The 24,124-nt window shown below is 39.4% G+C and overlaps 1 protein-coding gene across 2 annotated transcripts in view; it reads left to right on the top strand.

Annotated features, from left to right (window-relative positions):
- The window catches only part of nup210 (nucleoporin 210), a 107,499-nt gene that overhangs the window by 27,455 nt on the left and 55,920 nt on the right, over nt 1–24,124 (top strand). For both annotated transcript variants that reach the window (XM_060835549.1, XM_060835550.1), the window contains exons 6-12: nt 492–624; nt 11,635–11,793; nt 14,795–14,863; nt 16,753–16,859; nt 18,187–18,327; nt 21,241–21,378; nt 22,954–23,109. In XM_060835549.1, coding sequence (XP_060691532.1) covers nt 492–624; nt 11,635–11,793; nt 14,795–14,863; nt 16,753–16,859; nt 18,187–18,327; nt 21,241–21,378; nt 22,954–23,109 — 903 coding nt within the window. The remainder of the gene's footprint in view (nt 1–491; nt 625–11,634; nt 11,794–14,794; nt 14,864–16,752; nt 16,860–18,186; nt 18,328–21,240; nt 21,379–22,953; nt 23,110–24,124) is intronic.

The following is a 24,124-nucleotide window of genomic DNA, read 5'->3' as shown; positions in this document are numbered from 1 at the left end:
CTGTGTAGACAAGTTTTCTTTTTGTGGTGTTGGAATGTGTCAACTTTTATTTTGCCCAGTAATGGAGAAGATCTTTAGTCAGAAAATGAGTTACTGTCATTGGTTTTAAATGAGCACAAAATTGACCACTTGACATTTGTAGAATTTAAAGCAAATATGAAGAAAAAGTATCTCCATGCTGCAACACCAGATATGAAGAAATTATTTTCAACCATTTGCTATCATTTAGGATTCGTTATTTTTCCTTGGAGTACATTCTTATTGTTGTAAGTTGCTGCAATGGTTATGCATAATTTTCAAAAGTGTGTGCTAAAGGTTTGATAAATTATATTTTCACAGCAGTAACTACTTGTGTATTTATGCAATGTAATTTGTGACTTATTTACAAATCCTCTTACCTGGCAAAATATTGCACTTGATATTTGATAAGTATTTTTGATTATTTAATAACTAGTTTAAAAACTTTCATTCTGTCATTCCTTTTTTGCAAGAATGTGCCAGCAGCAGAAGTACGGTTACTTATCCTTGAAAACATTATGCTGAATCCAGCTTATGACATTTATTTGATGGTGGGCACTTCTATTCGTTATCGGGTACAGAAAATAAGACAAGGGAAGATCACAGGTTTGTCTTTTAAACAATGTACTTTTTAAGACCTGAGTAACTGTGAAGTTAAAATCTGCATGCATGAAGACATTTATAGTCTATAACATTCTAGCCATAAGATCACAATTTAAATATAGCTTTCATTAACCAGAGCCAAAAGACATGCTCGATTCTTTGTCTTCCAAGCTTTTTTAAAAAAAATAGTACAAGTTAAGGGCTGGAGTAGGCCTTTTAAGTCTTTTCCGGTGTTCAGTAATCAGAGCTCATCATCGAGCTCAGTTCCCGAATATCTCTCTCTCGCTCTTGTCATCCTTTTTGGAAAGCATAATAGTTGAGGCCTAGAAATTAGAATGTCTTTAATGAAAAAAATTCTCCTCCTCTCTACTCTTATCCTTTCTAAAGTGTGACCTCTGATTCTGGACACACATGCACACAGGTCTCATCCTGTGAGAAATGTATACATATCTGAGATTACCCCCTCATTCATGTAAGCTGAAGTGAATATCCTCTTAACTGACTCAGTTGTCAGTTCTGCCATCCCAGGAAACAATTTTGGTAAATGATCGCTGCACTACAGCCGTAGTGAGAACATCCTTCGTTCAGTAAGGGAACCAGCAGTGCGCACGTTATTCTGGCAGTGGCTTCCCTAATTATAGCAAGACATTCTTGTTCTTTTACTTTAATCTCTCACTGTGGAGGCCAAAGTACAGTTTGCTGCCTTTAATGCCTGCACGCCTACTTTCAGTGACTGGTGTACCCAAGTCTCATTGAACACACTCCTTTCTCAATTTGCAGCCATTCAAATAATAATCTACCTTCTTGTCTTTGCTATCAAAATGAATAACTTACTCATTTACCCATATTACACTACTTCTGTGATGCTTACTCATTCACTCAGTCTGTCCAAATCACAATGCAACACCTTTCCATCCTCCTCATGACTGACCCTTTCACCCTGCTTTGTGACATCTGCAAATTTTGAGATATTACATTTAGTTCCCTCATCTAAATCATTACATAAATTGTGAATAGCAGCTATGCCCCACTTATCACTGCCTGCCATTCAGAAAAATAACCATTTATTTATATTATTTGTTTCCTCTATTCCAGCCTATTTTCTAGCCATTTCAATACACTGCCCCTCCCTCCATTCCCCCTCACTCTCTCCCACCCCAAGTTCCAGTCACTTTAATTTTATACATTAATCTCTTGTGTGGGACTTTTGCTGCATGCCTTCTGAAAGCCCAAATGGGTGGGCAATGGCTTAAGTGTTATTGTCACTAGACCAATATTCCAGAGACCAGGTAATGTTCTGGGGACTTGCGTTTTAAAGCTGCCACAGCAGATAGTGGAATTTGAATTCAATAATAATCTGGAAATAATTTTCTACTGATGATTATGAAATCGTTGCTGATTGTCAGGAAAACCCCATCTGGTTCACTAATTTTCTTTAAAGAAGGAAACTGCCATACTAACCTGGTCTGGCCTACATGTGACTCCAGACTGTTAACTGCTCTGTGGGCAATTAGGGATGGGCAATAAAAGTTGACAACATTCCCATCCAATGAATTAATTTTTAATAAATACATTTACTGGCTCTCCTGGTCACAGCACCAGTGTCCCAGGTTCGATTCCAGCCATGGTAGTTGGTGAGGAGTTTGCACATTCTCCCCGTGTCTGCGTGGGTTTCCTCTGAGTGCTCCGGTTTCCTCCCACAATCCAAAGATGTGCAGGGCAGGTGGATTAGCCATGCTAAATTGTCCATAGTGTTAGGTGCATTAGTCAGAGGGAAATGGGTCTGGGTAGGTTACTCTTCGGAGGGTCAGTGTGGACTTGGTGGGCTGAAGGGCCTGTTTCCACACTGTAGGTAATCTAATCCTAATCTAATGTCCCAGTGCTCAGCTAAACTGTTATCAGGCATTTGATTATCCAGAATTTGATAAACTAAATGAAATACTGTCCATGTCCTTCGGATAATCTAGGTTCCTCTACTCTGGGATGTCAACAATCAGATGCTGGGAATTATCAGCCTTCATTCCTATCAATTTCTCAGTAATACAGATTTCCTTCAGTTTCTCTCTCTCTCACTAAACCCTGTATTCACAATCATTTCTGGTATGTTAATTGTATCTTTCTTCATGAAGTCATAAATGTAGTAGAATTTAGTTTGTCAACCATTTCTTTTGTTCCCTGATAGAAATTTCCCCATTTCTGACTGTAAAGGAACTACATTCGTTTTTACGAATCCTTTTCCCTTAACATGCTGATAGAAACCTGTACAGTCAGTTCTTGTGTTCCTGCTTTTGCTTTCTGTATTCCACCTGAACGTTTTTGTTCTGTAGTAATCAAACTTTGTTTGAGGAAGGACCTTCTGACATTCCCTGAAATTGTCTGAGTTGTTTCGAAAATGTGCCCATTCCCTTGAACTATTCTTGATATTTAAGTTTGAAAATTGGTATTCCAGAGACCATTCATCAATTCTGAAATAGTGTCAGAGTCATTGAGATGTACAGCACAGAAACAGATTAGATTAGATTAGATTACTTACAATGTGGAAACAGGCCCTTCAGTCCAACAAGTCCATACTGACCCGCCAAAGCGCAACCTACCCATATCCCTACATTTACCCATTACCTAACACTACGGGCCATTTAGCATGGCCAATTCACCTGACCCGCTGTGGGAGGAAACCGGAGCACCCGGAGGAAACCCACGCAGACACGGGGAGAACGTGCAAACTCCACACAGTCAGTCGCCTGAGGCGGGAATTGAACCCGGGTCCCTGGCGCTGTGAGGCAGCAGTGCTAACCACTGTGCCACCATGCCGCCCTTCGATCCAACTTGTCCATGCTGACCAGATATCCCAACACATTCTAGTCCCAATTGCCAGCAACCAGCACATATCCCTCCAAACCCTTCCTATACATATACTCATCCAGATGCCTTTTAAATGTTGTAATTGTACCAGCCTCCACCACTTCCTCTGGCAGCTCATTCCATACAAGTACCACCTTCTGCATGATAAAGATGCCCCATAGGTCTCTTTTATATCTTTCCCCTCACCCTAAACCTATGCCTTCTAGTTCTGGGACTCCCCAACCCCAGGGAAAAGACTTTGCCGATTTACCCGATCCATGCCCCAAACTCTTTCAAGTTTCACAAAATTCTTCTGATGGGAAGGGGACCAGAATTGCACACAATATTCCAACAGTGGCCTTACCAATGTCCTGTACAGCTGCAACATGTCCTCCCAACACCTGTACTCAATACTCTGACCGATAAAGGAAAGCATACCAAATGCTTTTTTCACTATCCTATTAACCTGCGACTCCACTTTCAAGGAGCTATGAACCTGCACTCCAAGGTCTCGTTGTTCAGTAACACTCCCTAGGGCCTTACCATTAAGTGTATAAGTCCTGCTAAGATTTGCTTTCCCAAACTGCGGCACCTCACATTTATCTAAATTAAACTCCATCTGCCACTCCTCAGTCCATTGGCCCATCTGATCAAGATCCCATTGTATTCTAGGGTAACCTTCTTCCCTGTCCTCTACACCTCCAATTTTGGTGTCATGTCAAACTTACTAACTATACTTCTTGTGCTCACATCCAAATGATTTATATAAATGATGAAAAGCAGTGGACCCAGCACTGATCCTTGTGGAACTCCACTGGTCACAGACCTCCAATCTGAAAAACAACCCTCCACCACCATCCTCTGTCTTCTACCTTTTGAGCCGGTTCTGAATTCAAATGACCAGTTCTCCCTATATGCCATGAGATCTAACCTTGCTAACCAGTCACTTCTCTAGGTTCCCACAGAGTTCTAAGGTACACCTGATCAGGTCCTGGGGATTTATCCACTTTTGTGTGTTTCAGGACATCCAGCACTTCCTCCTCTGTAATGTGGTCATTTTTGAAGATGTCTCTCTCTATTTCCCCCCATTGTATACCATCCATGTGTTTTTCCACGATAAACACTGATGCAAAATTCTTGTTTAGTATCTCCCCCATCTCCTGTGGCTCCACACAAAGGCCACCTTACTGATCTCCATAGTTACCCTTTTGTCCTTAAAGTATTTGTAAAAGCCCTTTGGATTCTCCTTAACTCTAATTGCCAAAGCTATCTCCTGTCCCCTTTTTGCCCTCCTGATTTCTCTCTTAAGTATACTCCCACTACCGTTGTACTCTTTTAAGGATTCTCTTGATCTATCTTGTCTGTACCTGACATATGCTTGCTGCTTTTTCTTAACCAAATCCTCAACTTTTTTAGTCATCCAGCATTCCCTACACCAACCAGCCTTTTCTTTCACTGTAACAGGAATGTATTGTCTCTAGATTCTCGTTATCTCATTTCTGAAGGCTTCCCATTTTCCAGCCGTCCCTTTACCTGCGAACATGTGCCCCCATTCAGCTTTTGAAAGTTCTTGCCTAATACTGTCAAAATTCACCTTTCTCCAATTTAGAACTTCAACTGATCGATCTGGTCTATTCTTTTCCATAGAATTATGTTCACTGGCTCCAAACTGCTCCACTGTTCACACCTCAGTCACCTGCCCTGCCTTATTTCCCAAGAGTAGGTCAAGTTTTGCACCTTTTGTAGTACATCCACATACTGAATCAGAAAAGTTTCTTGTATATACTTAACAAGTTCCTCTCCATCGAAACTGTTAACACAATGGCAGTCCCAGAATATGTTTGGAAAGTTAGAATCCACTGCTATCATGAACTTACTATTGTTACAGATCGCCTTACAAATTTGTTTCTCAATTTTCTGCTAACTATTAGGAGATCTATAATACAATCCAAATAAGGTGATCATCTGTTTCTTATTTCTCAGTTCAACCCAAATAACATCCTTGGATATATTTTCAGGAATATCCTCCCTCTGTACAGCTGTAATGCTATCCTTTATCAAAAACACCACTCCCCCTCCTCTCTTGCTTCCCTTTCTATCCTTCCTGTAGCATTTGTATCTTGGAACATTAAGCTGCCAGTCCTGTCCATCCCTGAGCCACATTTCTATAATTGCTATGATATCCAGTCCCATGTTCCTTAGCATGCCCTGAGTTCATCTGCCTTCCCTTTTTAGACTTCTTGCATTGAAATAAATGCAGTTTAATTGATCAGTCCTACCTTGTTTTCTGCTTTGTCCCTGCCTGTCCTGATTGTTTGACTCTTTTCTCAACTGTACCAGTTTCAGATTGATCTCTTTCCTCACTATCTCCCTGGGTCCTCCCTGTCCTTTACTAGTTTAAATCCTCCTGAGCAGCTCTTGCAAATCTTCCAACCAGAATATTCGTCCCCTTCCAATTCAAGTGCAACCTATCCTCCTTGTACAGGTCACTTCTACCCCAAAAGAGATTCCAATGATCCAAAAATGTGAATCCTTTTCCCATACACCAGCTCCTCAGCCATTCATTCTTCTGCTCTATCCTCCTATTCCTGCCCTCGCTAGCTTGTAGCACCGGGAGTAATCCAGATTTTGCTACTCATAAGGACCTCCTTTTTAAATTGCTGCCTTACACTCTATATTTTCCCTTCCGTATCTCATCCTTTTCCCTCCTTATGTCGTTGGTTCCAATATGTACAATGACCTCCTGCTGGCCCTGCTCCCCCTTGAGAATATTCTGCACCCTCTCTGAGACATTCTTGATCCTGGCACCAGGGAAGCAACACACCATTCTGATTTTCACTACTGGCCACAGAAATGTCTGTCTGTACCTCAGACTAGAGATTCCTCTAACACAATTGATCTCTAGGAACCTGACGTACCCCTCGTTGCATTAAAGCCAGTCTCAATAGCAGAAACTCATGTGTTCATGCTTCATTCCCTTGCGAATCAATATCCCCCTACATTTTCTAAAGCAACAAACTTGAAATGGGGATAGCCACAGAAGACTCCTGCACTACCTGCCTGGAGTTAACCCATCTATGTGACTGTATCTGCAATCTTTCTCCCTTCCTATAACTGCCATCCATCACACTCCTTTGCTCTTGTAAATTTATCATTACCTCTAACTGTCTCTCCAACCGATCCATCCAATCTGATTGGATTCACAACCAACGGCATTTATTGCAGATAAAATCCTCAGTAACATGTAAACGCTCCTTAACTCCCACATCCGACAAGAACAGCATATTACTCTACTAAAGGCTATTTTTGCTCCTTCACAATCTATAGACCCAGAAAATACCACTGTCTTATTCCTCTCCGAAACACTGCTCCAGGCTAACTTAATACATACAGCTTATATTTTTAAGTTTAATCAAGAGACATATCTCAATAGAGCATATAATCAAGAAAGAACCCACTCTACTCACCAACGCAGATGTTCAACAAGGCCCCAGGGCCACACTTAAAACTATTCTCTTATCTGTCTGTGCTGTGACAACGCCCAAACAGGTTCCTCCAAGATCAGTTGTGAATTTCACTGTTTGTTAATGTTCCTAGACACACTCTGATGTCCGGCGATTCTTGAATTCAACAGCAAAGGCAATAACTGTGCAGGTTCACTGCTGTGTCAGGGAGCAATGTGAGTTTCTTTCTCCCTCTCCCTAGCTCTCACACTGACCATGTGCTTGCCTTTGTAAAATGCTGTTGCTTTGACTTTTCTTCTCTAAAGTTCCAAAACAATGCAACAGCATATAAAACAGTAATTGGCTGCTCCTGGAATTTGAGGAAATCACCTCCAACACCTAAAATATCTCAAAAGGAGCAGCCTATTACAGCCAGAAATTTTTCCCAACCTCCATCTTGGATTACCCAGAATCCTGTCTAATTCTTGTCACTGAAACACAAAAGATGCGATTCAATATTGAAAAGTTCAAAGAGTCACATAGTTGATTCTTAGAAAGACAGATGTAAGTTGATACAGAAATACTGAATCAAGTTACCGGATTTTTATGAAGTACAGTTTTTTACAATGAAGACATGGGAGCAGATGTGGGCCATTTGGTCCGTTTGTGTCTGCTGTTCTTTTCCATGACATGGCTGATCTAACTACATTTTCTTGCTTTGTGACCTTTGATTCCCTTTCTGATTTAAATACGTGTCTCAACCTTAAATTTGCTTAATGACCCTGACTGAACAGCAATAAAAAAAATTTCACAGATTCAGTACCCTGTGACAGAAGAAATCCTTCTTATCTTGGTCTTAAATGGGCAACATATAATTCTGAGATTATGTCCTCTGTTATTCAACACTCCATGCTGTACATCTCTATGGCTATATAACTTAGGTTGGGCAAACGGGCAGAAAACTAGCCACCAGGGTACATGAATATCAACTAACCACAAAAAAGACATGACCCAGTATCCTTACATACAAATGAGGAAGAACATCACTTTGACTGGGACAACACATCCATCCTAGGACAAGCCAAACAGAGACACGCACAAAAATTCCAAGAAGCATGGCATTCCAACTGGAACTCTATCAACAAACAAATCGACTTGGATTCCAGTTATCACCTTCAAGTTTGTGCGAAGATTTGTTAGAACAAACAGCCCTACCACAAATTCAACCCAAACTCTGGGTCAGATATGTCGATGACACTTTCGTAATCATCAAAAACACGGAAATAGAAAAAACACACCGGATCATCAACGCCACACTCACAGGCATCCGATTCATGAGAGAAGTAGAAAAGGATAGCCAACTCCCATTCCTAGACGTGATAGTACAGAGAACACCGAACGGAGAATTCACCACAAGGGTACACAGGAAAACAACACACACAGACCAAGTCCTAAACTATGAAAGTAACCACCCCAACACACACAAACAAAGCTGCATCAGGACACTATTCAAAAGAGCTACAACACACTGCAGTACACCAGAACTGCGAAAAGAGGAAGAGGAACACCTATACAAGGTATTCGCCAAAAACGGATACCCGCGCAACTTTATCAACAGATGCCTAAGAGATAGACCACGGAACGAGGACATGCCACAACCAAAAGGACTAGCCACACTACCATACATCAGGAGCGTTTCAGAACTGACAGCCAGACTACTGCGACCCCTAGGACTCATAACGGCACACAAACCAACAGCCACGCTCAGACAACAACTTACTAGAACAAAGGAGCCAATACCCAACATGAGCAAAACTAATGTAGTTTATAAAATACCATGCAAGGACTGCACAAAACACTATATAGGACAAACAGGAAGACAGCTAACAATCCGCATACATGAACACCAACTAGCCACGAAACGACACGACCAGCTATCCCTAGTAGCCACACATTCAGACAACAAGCAACATGAATTCGACTGGGAAAACACTACTATCATAGGGCAAGCCAGACAGAGAACAGCCAGGGAATTCCTAGAGGCATGGCATTCATCCACAAACTCCATCAACAGACACATCGACCTGGACCCAATATACCAATCACTACAGCGGACAGCTGAAACTGACACCCGGAAGCGGCAAGGACAGACCACTATAAATGCCGGAAGAAACATCAAAGAAGCGCATCGCAGGAGGCTGCAGAGCACTGATGATGTCTCCTAGCCAGGGGACGAAACGTTTGCAACAAAAACTTCCAGCTCGGCGAACAGACCCACTACTCCAGTTATCACCCTCTGAGAAAAAGAATGGGAAGTGACATTACCACAGGAAGTGCAACACCAATCCAAGGATCCCTAAACACACACATAGAAAGCGGGTCATAACACTAGTGCTTCACCAGAGGCTGACTGATGTTACCTAGTACAGTGACTAAACATGTGCAAATTAACCTTCCAGCTCAGTGAGCAAACTTGCATCCAGAATCCTTTATTATAGATCCTAAGATTTTCCCTCTAACTGATAAGCTGGCCAGTTTACAGTTATCTAGTTTTGTGGTCTCATCATTGAATAAGCCTTATACTGGCAGTTTTCCAGAATATAAGGACTCTAGCAAAGTTATTACCAGTGTGACCACTATCAATGTAGCTACTTACTGTAATATCCTGGGATATAACCCAGCCATTTAGTCCAACTAGTTTCCCTTGTACTTCATCTCTAGTGATATTGTACTTTTGATATTTATTGTGCTTATTTCCTACCCAACTACAACCCTCTTTCTCTCCCCCGCACCCATGCTTTTGCACGCTCTCGCACACAAGGCCATAGACTTCAATTAATGACCAATCATAGTTGCAAAAACCTCTATTAGATCATCATTTGGCTTTTTAGTCAGAGGTTTTACAGTGTAGAAAGAGGCCACTTCGAGTCATAAAGTCATAGAGATGTACAGCATGGAAACAGACCCTTCGGTCCAACCCAGCCATGTCAACCAGATATCCCAACCCAATCCAGCACCCGGCCATATCCCTCCAAACCCTTCCTATTCATATACCCATCCAAATGCCTTTTAAATGTTGCAATTGTACCAGCCTCCACCACTTTTTCTGGCAGCTTATTCCATACATGTGAGCAGCACAGTGGTTAGCACTGCTACCTCAGTGCCAGAGACTCAGGTTCAATTCCCGCCTCAGGCAACTGTCTGTGTGGAGTTTGCACGTTCTCCGCGTGTCTGTGTGGGTTTCCTCCGGGTGCTCCGGTTTCCTCCCACAGTCCAAAAATGTGCAGGTTAGGTGAATTGGCCATGCTAAATTACACCGTAGTGTTCGGTTAAGTGGTAAATGTAGGGGAATGGGTGTGGGTGGGTTGCGCTTCGATGGGTCGGTGTGGACTTGTTGGGCCGAAGGGCCCGTTTCCACACTGTAAGTAATCTGTCTAATCTAAAACATGTACCACCCTCTGCGTGAAAAAGTTGCCCCTTATGATGTTTTGTATCTTTCCCCCCTCATCCTAAACCTATGCCCTCTAGTTTTGGACTCCCTGACCCCAGGGAAAAGACTTTGCCTATTTATCCTATCCATGCCCCTTATAATTTTGTAAACTTCTATAATGTCACCCCTCAGCCTCCGTCGCTTCAGGGAAAACAGCTCCAGCCTGTTCAGCCTCCCCCCATAGCTCAAATCCTCCAAACCTGGCAACATCCTTGTAACCTATTGTGTCCATACAAGTCGTCAAAAATCTAAAATTTCTAATGTTGAATCTAACCATCCTTTTCTTTCTTCTATTTAAAGAGAACATTCCTAACTTAACCTGTCCTCAACTGAAGGTCCATATTCCTGAAACCATTTTTGTAAATTGCTTCTGTACTCTCTCCAGTGCACACTCATCTTTCAGTGTGGCATTCGATACTCTACGTAGTACTCCAACTGAGATCAAACAGTGTCTTATACAAGTTCAACATTATCTCTGTGCTCTTATAAAGTATGTGCTGATTAATAAATATGTATGTTGAGAATATTGTTTTATTAACTGCTGTTTTAATCTATCCTGCTACCTTTAGTGATATAATCAGTACAGATCCAGGTCTTTCTGCTCTTGCACCTTCTTTAGAATTGTACCCCTATTTGATATTGTCTTTGTGTTCTGCCTGTCAATATGCATCACTTCACGCATCGTTTTGCATGTTTACTCAACTGTGTTTAAACCCAATAGTATAAAATGTTTTTTCATTACTATCATCGATCCACAGTCACCTGCTCTCTGGTGAAATGCTGAATTTGAATCCATTTTAGAAGAACACTTCCCTCAGAAGTAAAGGTTAAACTTTCCTGTTAAAAGCAATCAACACTCACCTACCTCTATTTAAACATCCAAATTCCAAAGGTGATGTTTTTCTCTAAATTAAGCATCATTCAGTATGTTATGAATCACCATTACTTTGGTCAATACCTAGGATTGAGAAACTACTTTAGCATCCCAGTCACGTCTCAATAAGCAGGCAGTGCTTGACAGAAACTCCCTCACATCTGTGCATGTGTGAAATTTTATTTAAATGTTGAAAACCCAAGCTTATCTTAACTTGCCAAACACATGGCTTTAATAGTTTGAACAGAATTCCACTATAATGAAAGTATCTTTTTGTCTGGTTGTTACAGCTAACTTCAGTTTCCAGTTTTAATTCATTGCAATTTAAAATTTACCTACTGATGTTACGTTTTTTTCTTTTCCAGAATTAATGATGCCTTCTGACCAGTATGAATTGGAACTGCAGAATAGCATAGTAAGTCCAGGGGGACATACAAATCAACCTGTGGGAAAACTAATGCAAGCCACATCAATGGTAACTGCACTGCAGCAAGGGCAAACAAACCTGGTGCTGATGCATAAAAGTATCCTTTGTTGTTTTGATTGGCATTTTGCAGAAGCTAAATAGCACAGCATGTTCAAAACTAACATCATAGTAATTGTATGATATTAACCCAATATAAACCTACAGTGAATATGCTTTTGTGGCATGGCAAAAAATTGATGAAACTATTATGCAGAAAGCAGTATTTGCATAAATTTTACAACTTCAGCATGTTTACAGCTAATAGATCTTTACTCATTGCTTATTCTGCATGTTTGTGTTCTGCGTGCAAAATATTCTCATCCTCAATGGGCAGCAGATAACTGCAGATGTGATACTGATTTGTGCATTTAATCTCTCTAATGCAACTGAGTAGCATTTTCAATAATAAAGCAGAAGGATAAATTTATTTAGGAATTATAAAAAAGACTGTTCTATATTTAATACTCAGTTTGAAACTACAGTATAATGTGCTTGTTGAACTTGAATGCTCTCTCATATCAACAATATCCACCTATGTACTTTTCATAAGGATGTATGTGCTTGGAAGTTGGTTGTTTTCACTTTATTTAGCAAAGTGGGCTCTATACAGCAACTGTTTGAGATGTCAGTCTTAGTGGTTCACAATATCTTGAATGAGATTATTTTCAAAAAAACAAGAGTGTTTGCATTTCTAAACTCGTACATTATCATTTCACCTTTGTCTAATGTTAATTTTGAACTTCAACTAATTCCCAGGGGTCAATATCTTTCTTGGTTTATTGGAGCTATTCCTCTGCAAACTTCAACTCACACCTTGTATGTGGTTTCATTTTTCAAAATACTATTCAACTGTGCTCAGCAGAGCTTCTAACAACTCATTGTCCTTCAAAAATTAGTTCTGAGTTCTAAATTGAAGGGCTGACTCTCTGACTTGCATGTCTCTGGTTCTAACTTCTAATATTGAACAAGAATCTCCTCTTTGTGTTTGTTTTTAAAGTTAAAGAAATTAGCTCAGAAAATCCTTCTTTGGTTGAAATTCTGGTATCTGAAAAACAGGATACCAGATATTGGGTCATGTTGCTCCAGTTAGTCCTCCTCATTGGATTGGTCAGTATAGAGATGGCACATATCTATTTTTCTTAAGATTCAAAATATAATTTCGGGATATGTTTGCAATGTTTTATTTCAGGTTCCTTGCATGCCTGCAGTAATGTTGCCATGATTAGATGGATTGGGCATTCTAAATTGCCTATACTGTCCATGGATATGTATGTCAGGTGGATTAGCCATTTGAAATGCAGGGTTATAGAGAAATAGTAGGGGGATGGATTTGGGTAGGATGCTGCTCAGAGGGACAGTGTAGACTCGATGGGCCTAATGACCTGCTCCTACACTAGAGATCCTGCAAGCGTCATCAAAAAGTAGATGCCATCCTGTGTCTCACAGGCTCTATATATAAATTTGCCATTGGATTCTGTTATAGTTTGTCATTGGCTATTGCATGACTTAAATGATGCACTAATCTTTGTTCTGAGGTGGTATCGTCTGCTTTAGAGAGGACTGGTAATTGCAAGAATTCAAGAACCTGAGAACAATCTTATTGCCAGCAATGCTAAATGTTCAAGATTCTTAGACATCATTATTTCACTGAATCTGACAGCAACATGTGTAGTCCACAGATGTGTAGTCTACATAGTGCTGTAGAAACCGCTGTAAATAATTCTACAGTTTTCTAATGATATGATTATAATCTCCATGCCATACTGTCACTGAGAACAACCTATGATTTGATGAGAACTTCCAATTTTGTACTGAATCTTTCTTAAAATAAAACTGCACTTGTTTTGAATGTGCTTGTTGTTGTGGTTCTGTTCGCCGAGCTGGGAATTTGTGTTGCAGACACTTCATCCCCTGTCTAGGTGACATCCTCAGTGCTTGGGAGCCTCCTGTGAAGCGCTTCTGTGATATTTTCTCCGTGGAGGAAAGATCACAGAAGCGCTTCACAGGAGGCTCCCAAGCACTGAGGATGTCACCTAGACAGGGGACGAAACGTCTGCAACACAAATTCCCAGCTCGGCAAACAGAACCACAATAATGGGCTTTGCGTTTTTTTTTAAACTGTGCATTGATTTCATTTTAATTACTGGCCTGAGAAGCTGACTTTCCATTTATAGAATATTAGATTTCTCCTTATGATTCATTTTAAATATTGATTTTCCTGTTAATTTGTAAACATTTTGTTTTATCTATATTTTAGCTTCCACTTGATTCAATCATTTATTTCACTACCTAAAAATTTTAAACTTGAATTAAAAGTACTTTTAACTCTTTAGTTTGCTGTTTGTGAGAATACTTCACTTGCTGCTTACTATATTAGTTGACATCACAGCTGTTCAACACCTGATGGTCCCCTTCACCTGAGGGCAGAAACCAACGTGTCAGGAAAGGAGCAAGCATTGCTCCAATGATCACTGGATGTTCATTTGCAACTCTCTTTCTGAGTTCAAGAGTAAGGATCATTGCTTCGCTACTATGTGACAGCAAAGTGCAGTTCATTTTTTTAAAAATTAGGGCTATTAGAATTGCATCTACACCTATTTTTTGATTGACTTAAAGCAATACAACTGCTAGAAACCCCAAAAGAATTTGAAAACAAGCTTGGGTGTGCAAAATAAGATGTAGCAGATGCTTTGGCTTTTAAACCTTTTCTCATTTCAGCAAGTTTGGACTGAGGTTTGGAACTGGTCAGTAAAATCTTTCCATAAAGTATTGTTCTCTTTCTGTAAGGTTGGCTACAATACATTGTGGTAATTATATAATATTCATGAACTTGGTGATTGTTTGAAATCTCCATTAAAATATAGAAGTTGTTATGGCACAGAAAGAGACCATTTGGTTCATTTTGCCTGCACTGGCTCTTCAAGCATAATTACCTAGTGCAAATCTTCTGCTTTTCCTCATTCTGTTTCACTGCTTCTATTCTAATAAATTTAAGAATATTTTTATGTTGAGAATAGATTGTCAGTTTTAAACTTACTTGACCTTAACAAATGACTTAGGTATTCGTATGCAAGGTGTATCCCGGTTGCCAAACTGCACAATTTATGTTGTTGAGCCACGTTACCTAGGTTAGTATTTGAAATAACTTATTGGTAGAATATCTGTTGATTGAGAGTGCCCACTTTCATTAGATTTTGAAGGTGTATTGTAAATTTATTTATTCTATTGGTTATTTGGGATTCACGCAGATGTAAAATGTTTTTAAACAATAAATACATTTTGGTAGTTCTGCCTTTGAGTAGGGCTTTTTCTCAGGAGAATGGCTGTGCTTAGCAGTGTGCAGGAGATTGAATAGACTGTCTTAATTCATCTTTAATAACCTCGCAATGAAATTGATCTTTGTCCATTTTTGTTATTGTTAAGTGATACTGCAGTTGTTTTTGAGACAAAATGTAATAAGCATTTACATGTGCATTTTTGCTATATGTAGTATTTTTTAACCTTTATTAATACTAAGGTTGAATTACGCTTTTAAAAAGTTGGAATAAAGCAACACTTAAGTGAATAATTCTTTATTATTGCATTATAATCTTTGACATCCTTCTGATAGCCAAGAAGGCAACATGGCTTCATAGAATCTGTAGCCTTATTACAAAACCATAATCTTGTTCTTTTCTCCAATTCTGAGCAATTGCTTTTCTGTAGTTATTTCGAGGAAAGTTAAGAGAAATGTACTATAGTTTGTTTGCTTCAGCAGAGTTTGCATGTGTGCGTAAGCATGTTATCATTCAACTAATAAATTTTTTTTCATAGTATGACTTTTTTTTTCTGTGCTTGCCTTGGAAATGGACTAGATTTGTGTCAGAAACAGGATGCTCCAGCCTGTGATAATGTATGTCATTGATAGATGGGCTTAGCCAAAGACTTTGTAACAACCTTGTGAATGAAATAGTTGCTGAAGTTTTGCTGCAGTGGTCTAAAGAAGTCGATAAGTTGCTGAGGACAGTTGATCAATCCTTTTGCGGGTGCAAGATTCTATTTTATATTCCATCCATTTCTTAATTCTGAGAACCCTATCATATCAAATATTCAGTTCAAATAAACTATCTGAATCATACTTCAAAGAAGTACATTCCTTCAATAAAGAAACCCACCAGTCTATAATACCATAATAATCAATACTGATTTCAATAAATGCATGTTTATTCTAATTTAGCAAATAATTTTACTGAAGATTAAATTGTTAAATTGATAATTGGGGAGTTACCTGTTAAAGGTACCTATAAATAAAGGTAGTGAACTGTGCCGTTGAGAAGCTCAGTGAACTCTGTGCCAATGAATGGATCCTGCCTCCCGAAGCCACTGCTATAAATGGATCTTTAATGTCCGCACAGCAGCAAAAAAGAAATTACAGAAAACTGTGATTATGGATACAAGTTGGCTTGTCGCAGTTTCTTTTTCTGCCAACAGAATAAAGACAAAATAACTAGTGATTTTGAACATGTAAGATTCTGTGAGGGGTCTTGACAAGGAAGATGTGGTGAACATGCTTCCTCTTTTGGACAAATTCAGAGTTGTTTTAAATAGAGATAAAGCAAAGGTCGAGCAACAAGGTAAAAGGTTATCAGGGTAGACAGGGATGCAGATCTTGGCGTGCAGTCAGTTTAGACTTTGTCTTATTGTATGGTGGAGTGGGTTCAGCATATTCTGATATTTTGTATGGGGGGGGAGGAGGAGCGCTTCCCATGACTCAGTTTAGGAACTTCATTTGGCATGGTATTGATGTTCACAACCAGCCAGCAGTGCTCATTGTTTTCATTTCACTATCTGTGGTTGTCAGTCAAAGAAACCAATGGAACTTAGGACCAAGGATTTTGATAGATATTGGCAAGATCCTATGTTTATATTTAAGAAGGCAAAATTTTAAACTGAATTTCTCATTATGCAGCAGTCCACTCATTTGGATCTCTTCTGATAAAACTATTGTATTGAAGATGAGAAAACTTTTTTGTTATAGGTTTTACAGTTCACCCTGGAGACAGATGGATTTTGGAGACTGGCAAAGTGTATGGTCTAACCATTGAAGTGTATGATAAAGAAAGTAACAAACTATATTTGTCAGATGTAAGTATTACGCTATAAATCTACGTGCATAATGAGTAGATCACTTTCTTAAAAAAAACTGTAAAATCAAATGTACCAGCATTTTTTTTAAGTGACCATAGTGTTTGTTAAAAGAAGTGTAAGTTGCTGCACATTTTTCCAATATTCTTTCTAACTAATGACACTGCAGAGTAGTTTGGTAATTGGATCACACTTTAAAACATGTTTATAAATAGGTAAACTGGAAATTAAAAGTGAGAACAGAGGAAATTGCAACATTTAGACAATGTTTAAATATTGTTCTTTCTCTCAAAAATGTGTCTTTTTTTTTTAAGTGCCAAGGTTTAGCATTTATTGGAGCAAGGCACCCTGCAGCGTGCCTGATTAGATAGACAGACATTTCCTTGCACTCCTCACCTCTCTTTATGACCTGGAATCTTAAGTTGATAATGAAACAGTGGGGGAATTTGGCAACTAATGAAACAGGCAACACTTGCCTTATTCAAATCACTGCAAGAATGAGACCTTGCACTTTTAATTATTGATATTCAGAGAAGGCATTTAATAGTTAGTCTTCAAGAAATGATGTGCTTTATAGTTTTTGTACTATAAATTACTAGATTGTGTGATAAGTTAAATGAGTAATGTGTGAATGGAGATGGAATTAAAGGCCACTTTTCATGAAACAAGCTCAAAATCGTCCTGCCACATATAGAGGGATCTCTGCCTCATGAAAAGCCACTGCTTGGATTGCATGTTAATAGCTGTATGCCTCATTCAGGCCAGGATTGTTTTGTCAAATGCTGATCAAATACTACTCCATATATTTTGAAAGGAAATTTGAAACCAATTTATTTTTGAAACAATCCTTCTCCAGAATTGTAAACATCAAAAAGGTGAGGAAAGGGTTTTGAAGATCTGTTTCAGTTTTAAAGTATTATTTCTGTAAGTAAAATGACCTAATATAAACCAGCAAAATAAAGTTAGAGCAGAGAGATATTTTCAGACTACCTCTTGAACTGTGCCCATCCTTCACTTATTTATTTGGAGTTTTTCATATTACTTTCTATTAAATATTTGTTATACAGATTATTTGAGAAATAACTTAAAAAAAAATTGAGTTGGTGGAGTAGCAGAGAAAGCATTATAACAGATAGTTGAGGTGCCCTACATTACCAGACTCTGTAAGAAGTGTTATTTTTGTGTCAGAGTTCCATTTTGTAAATTCACACTTTTTAAAAATATGTTTCAATCAGTTTATGGTCACTTTAAAGCATTGCATGTTTGTACATTGTTCATATTTGCGTTTTAAGTTTTTATGCCAAACCATTTCTTTGTGGTAACATAGGATATCCGAATTAATACCGAAATCCCAAAAGAGTATTTCGAAATAATGGAGACGTCTGTGAATGGTTCATATCATCGTGTAAAAGCACTGAAGAAAGGTCAAACCATAATTGATGCTGCTTTAACCAGTGTGGTTTCTCAGGTCAGTTTCTTTTGTCTTGTAACCCCTGCCCACGTAATGCCAAGCTTTTCTTTAGCAATGAGTAATTATGCTGAATCCATTGTGCTTTAGCTGGTTAGAGTTTATTTTGTGTTCTCTTCAATTAATCATATGAAACATTTACTTCCTGGCTAATTATTTGACAAGGAAAAAGTGAGGTCTGCAGATGCTGGCGATCAGAGCTGAAAATGTGTTGCTGGTTAAAGCGCAGCAGGTCAGGCAGCATCCAAGGAACAGGAAATTCGACGTTTCGGGCATAAGCCCTTCCTGATGAAGGGCTTATGCCCGAAACATTGAATTTCCTGGTCCTTGGATGCTGCCTGACCTGCTGCTTTAACCAGCAACACATTTTCAGCTAATTATTTGACAATCAGACCTCCAAACTACACAGCAAAATAATGTTTTCATAATGTTTGAGAACTGATTTTTTAACTTCAATTTTGGAGCAGGATTTGTAATTCGCAAATAAAAGCCAAAAGAACTGTGGATGCTGTAGATCAGAAAAAAATTCAGAAGTTGCTGGAAAAGCTCAGCAGATCTGGCAGCACCCGTGATGAGAAATCAAAGTTAATGTTTTGGGTCAGGTGACCCTTCCTCAGAGCTGAGGGTAACTAGGAAAATGTTGGCTTATATGCAGAAGATAGGGTTGGGAGTATGTGGTAAAGGGTAAATGCACAGCTCACTTGCCCCTCCTTTTGAAAACCCCAAACAGGACTGCCCAGGAAGATGCATTATTTCTGTCTATTCGTGCCCCACTGAACTCATCCCTTTCTATCTTGACTCCAACTCTGTCTTTTCTCTCCTGATTCAATCCCTGCCCACATATGTCCACGATTTCTCGAATGGTTTATGCCATTTTTTTGCAATTGCCAGTTTGCAGTCTCCAGCCACCACCTCTTTACCATGGACGTACAATCCCTTTAAATGTCCATCACCCACTGGGATGGTGATAGGGCTCTCTGCTTCCTCCTGGAGCAAAGGTCTGAACTATCCCCACCCATCACCACCCTCCACCGCTTGGTCAAGCTCGTCCTCACCCTCAACAACTTCTCGTCTTAACTCATTTTCTTCAGCTCAGACGAGTGGCCATGGGTACACACATGGGCCCTGTTATGCCTGTCCCTTTAGGGAGTACATGGAACATTCCTTGTTTCGGTCCTCTTCTGGCCCCCACCTACAATTATTTCTCTTACAGATTGGTGATATGTGTGTTGCTTTCTTCTCCAGTTCAGAATTGGAAAAGATTTTATTGATTTTTTTTTTGTTTCTAATTTCCACCCTGCCCTCACTTTCTCCTAAGTCTCCTTCTGGCGACTCCTTGCCCTTTCTCAACATATCTGTTTCCATTTCTGGGAATAGACTGGCCACTAATATCCACTATAAGTACTCTGACTCCCACAGCTACCTGGACTGCACATCCTTGCACCTTGCTTCCTGTAAAGTCTCCATTCCATTCTCCCATTTTCTCCATTGCTGTTGAATGTATTCTGATGAGGCCAGCTTCGACAAGGGAGCCAACAAAATATCTGCCGCCTTCCTCAACTGAGGATTCCCCAGAACCATTGGCGACAGGGCTGTCACCTGGGTCCAACCCATCTCCCAAACTTACACCCTCGCCCCCTCTCTTTCCTCCTGCAGCAGCAGTGGGGTTCCCCTTGTCCTTAGGAGAAAGTGAGGACTGCAGATGCTGGAGATCGATGTTTCGGGCATGAGACTGAAGAAGGACTGAAGAACATCGATTCTCCTGCTCCTTGGATGCTGTCTGACCTGCTGCGCTTTTCCAGCAACACATTTTCAGTTCCCCTTGTCCTTACCTACCAGCCCACCAGCATCCGCATGCAGAAGATCATCAGCCATTCCACCACCTTCAGTGAGATGCCACCATGAAGTGCAAGTTCCCCTCCCCTCCATTGATCATCTTCCACAGGGATCATTCCTTCCAGGGCAGCCTAGTCCACCCTTTCACCTCTCACAACAACACCCCCCCTCCCAACTAGCCATCCCTTGCAATGACCAATGAGGTAAATGACCCTTCCCATTTACCTCCTTCCTCCCTCAGTATCCAAGGGCCCAAACATACCTTCCAGGTGAAGCAGCACTTTACCCGCACTTCTCACAATCTAGCCTGCTGCATTCACTGCTCACGATGTGCTCTCCTCTACACTGGGGAAACTAAGTGTAGACTGAGCGACCACTTCACAGAACATGTCCATTCTGTCTCCAAAAATAACCGAGCTTCCAGTTGTCTGCCACTCTGATACACCACCCTGTTCCCTGCCCAACATCTCTGTCTCAGGCTTACTGCAGTGTTCCAGCAAAACTCAGTGCTGCTGGAAGAACAGCACCTCATTTTCTGCTTGGGGACTTTGTAGCTGTACATCTGAGTCTGTGACTCTAAGTGTTCTTAACTACATACGCAAAGTAGCCAAAAGGAAGCAAGCATAAATAATCTTCAAATTTGTGTGGGTATTTTATCTGTATGAAGGGCATGGGTTTTTTAAAAATTGTGATGATCAAGTGTATGAAATATTGGAAGCATTAGTGTGTTCTTTTTAAACAGGGCATCGATTTTGAAGACTGAAATTCAAAGGGTCTTTACCAAGACCTTGATTTGCTGAAAGTTCAGTAATAGTGTTGAGGCTGTTGTGCACGAAGTTTCTTTTGAATAAATTTCTTAAAGTCTGCTTGTACATCAGTGAGAACATAGCCATGTGTTAAAGTGATGTGGTAAACTACAATACACTATGGTGGTTTTTTGGTTTGGTTCATTAAATAAATTTTTAAAATACATTACACATGTTTCTTTACTTGCTCTTCTCTCTGAAATTCCTTTTACTGTTATTTCAAGATTGAACATAAGCATAATTATGAACAATGTTTTATTTTAACTTTTAGGACGGAACAATATATTCCCTGCCTGTCCCTGTGCAGAACCAACAGGAAGTCGAAATTTATAATCCAATAGTCCTCACACCAAGTATTTTGACATTTCCTTGGCAGCAGATGGCTGGAACTTATCAGTATGCAATAAAGGTGCATTTTATACTGTTAACGTAATGTATTTTTTGATATTCATTGCATGCAGAATAATTCTCAGTGTAAGAAAGTCCCATGCTACAGGTAGAAATCAATTGAGTTTATTTTGTTCCTTGCAAAATGAAATTGTTTTTGTTTAACATAGCTTGCTTTTGGAAACCTAACCACCTGAAATGTCTGCATTAATTCTGAGGTAGTAAATAGAATTGCTAAAGCATGCTCATCATTGTTCATTTTCCCAAGATATTTCAGGACATCATGGGCATTAAATGTAAGGTCAAACTGATGTGCTTTGAACAGCAGAAATATCTGGTATTGAAGTACTCCTCTTCAGAGCTTCATTCAAATGGCATGGGCATTGTAGTACAGATGCATAATAGTAACCTCTCTAAGACATAATGTATTCGCTATCTAAACTTGGATACAGGTTCCAAGGTTAGCCAAGATTAAGGTTAAAGGGTTCGGTGAAAGTAAAGCTCACGAAATGTGGCATGTCCATCATACTAAGAAGTCAATGGTACGAGCCAGACAACCTGGAGAACAATCTCGAAGTGGAATTGTTTCCCTTGAGCAACTAGGACAAAGGCAAATTAGAATAAAGATCAGGTGAAAATAATAGACAATTTAAACTTCCTATACAGTAGGATACCATGCTGCTGGGTTCCACCACCATGTTAGCACACAGCTGAGGGCTATACAATGTAGAATACATTAACTTAATAAAGGTATCTGTGTATTTAAGGCTTTTTTTGATTGGCTTTGGTAAAAGACAGTGGAACTTAACTTTCTCAGAAGACTCTCATGTTAGTTATTTATTGTTTAATTGTGCACTTGCTTTGGACTTTGCCCTTCTGTAGATTCCATTGTGAGATGTGACTGGTCTAGTTGGGTTTCTGGTCCATGGTGAGTCAAGGATCTTATTAGGGGAGTCTTATAACAATGCCATTGAATTTCTGGGAAAAGCAGAGAGATGCCCTAAACTTGGAGGTGATCATTGTCTGAGACTTAGTGCAAATCCCATTTCCCATTCATTCGCCCAAATGTGGATGTTGTCCAGACCTTGCTGATGAAAGTTTGAACTACTTCATTCTGAATGAGGCTGAACACTGTAATTATGGACGAACATTCTAACTTCTGTTCTAACCATATGGTGAAGAAAGACCACTGAAGCAACTGAAAGTAGTTTTGGCCTAGCAGGCTGTCTGTCTGATGAATTCTATTGAAATGATTTGCCTCCAACAATTATAACCATTTGCTTTGTCAGGCATCTGGCACTGGAGAGTTTCACCATGATCCCAATTGACTTAAATTTTACAGAATACCTTTATGCTGTAGTTGATTGAATCCCTTTAAAGGGCAGTCCAGGATTTAGCTCTTCTTTGTGTGTTTGGGCCAAGACTAGAATGTCCTGATGACTTTGTTCAAACAAAATAGTGTATATGTAGTGTAGAATTCCAAAAATTCTTGCAAAGTATTCAGTGCACAATTCAGGACATAGGAAGATGAGATTCTTCTGAACATGATTACTGTTATAGTATATCTTAATTACATTATATGTTTATTCCTGCACAGGCAAAAGGTGGGAGTGGAAATTTTACCTGGTCGTCATCAAACCAGGCTGTGGCAACAGTGACAGTTAAAGGGATTATGACAACTGGAAATGATATCGGATTAAGTGTAATACAAGCACATGATGTTCAAAATCCATTGCACTATGGACAAATGATGGTAGAATATTTTTAAAATTTCTGAATCTTTTTGCTTGTGAACTTTTGAGAACTTATGAAATTTAGAATGTTTGTTTTGAGAAATTATTTTTTGATTTTATAAAATTGAAGCAAAACAGTGTTTACTTTTGCTGCAAAAGCAGGTGCCAGTGTAAGTAAATTTTTAATAACATGGGTCTTAATTATGCTCAACTAGAAGTATGACCCTTTCTTTCAAAAATGCAAAGCCTGATCCCCTCAGATTTTCACTGATATTTCAAACTTTATACGAATGCTTATTTTTTATTAAAGTTTCAATCCATTTTCTAGATCTGCTTCTCTGTATGGTTAGGTTAGGTTACTATCTTCGGGTAAAAAATGAGGTCTGCAGATGCTGGAGATCACAGCTGAAAATGTGTTGCTGGTTAAAGCACAGCAGGTTAGGCAGCATCCAAGGAACAGGAAATTCGACATTTCGGGCATAAGCCCTTCAGGTTAACTACTCTGACATTTCATAGTTCAAACTTCACCTTAATAAAGCTTCTCCCAGTTTGTTTGAGTAAAGTGATGTGCAATGTTTTCACAGCCCCAGCACCACTATAGAGGAAGCAATGTTACTTCTATTTATTTTAGTGTAGGCTGGCAATTTAATAATGAAGGAATTTTTTGCACTTCAATTTTCTAAAAGCCTCCTCTAATGTGGGATAATAAGTAAGTATTTATGTTTGAGATGTACCGCACATTGTTCTGTAAAAATACTCTATGGTCTAAGATTTTGCCCAGGCTTGCACAGACCCTTTTCACAGAAAAAAGTAAAACCTTACATCAAGTTTTTCCTCACCTTGAACTGTTTCTATACATAAAACTCAGTTCAAAGTAATGCGAAAATAGCTTGTTGTCTTGGTTCTCATTGTTTAATCAAATTTTCCTGGATAAATGTAACCAGACTATTAGAAATTTTCTCACATTGCCAAGTTAGGTTGGCTGTTTGGGTCCTCCCTGCAAAATGGCTTTCTTTTAAATGACGCAAGTATGCA

Source organism: Hemiscyllium ocellatum, chromosome 14 (assembly GCF_020745735.1).
Source record: "Hemiscyllium ocellatum isolate sHemOce1 chromosome 14, sHemOce1.pat.X.cur, whole genome shotgun sequence".
NCBI lineage: Eukaryota > Metazoa > Chordata > Chondrichthyes > Orectolobiformes > Hemiscylliidae > Hemiscyllium > Hemiscyllium ocellatum.
Note: the sequence above shows the minus strand (reverse complement) of the source record. Positions and strands in the feature narration are given on the sequence as shown.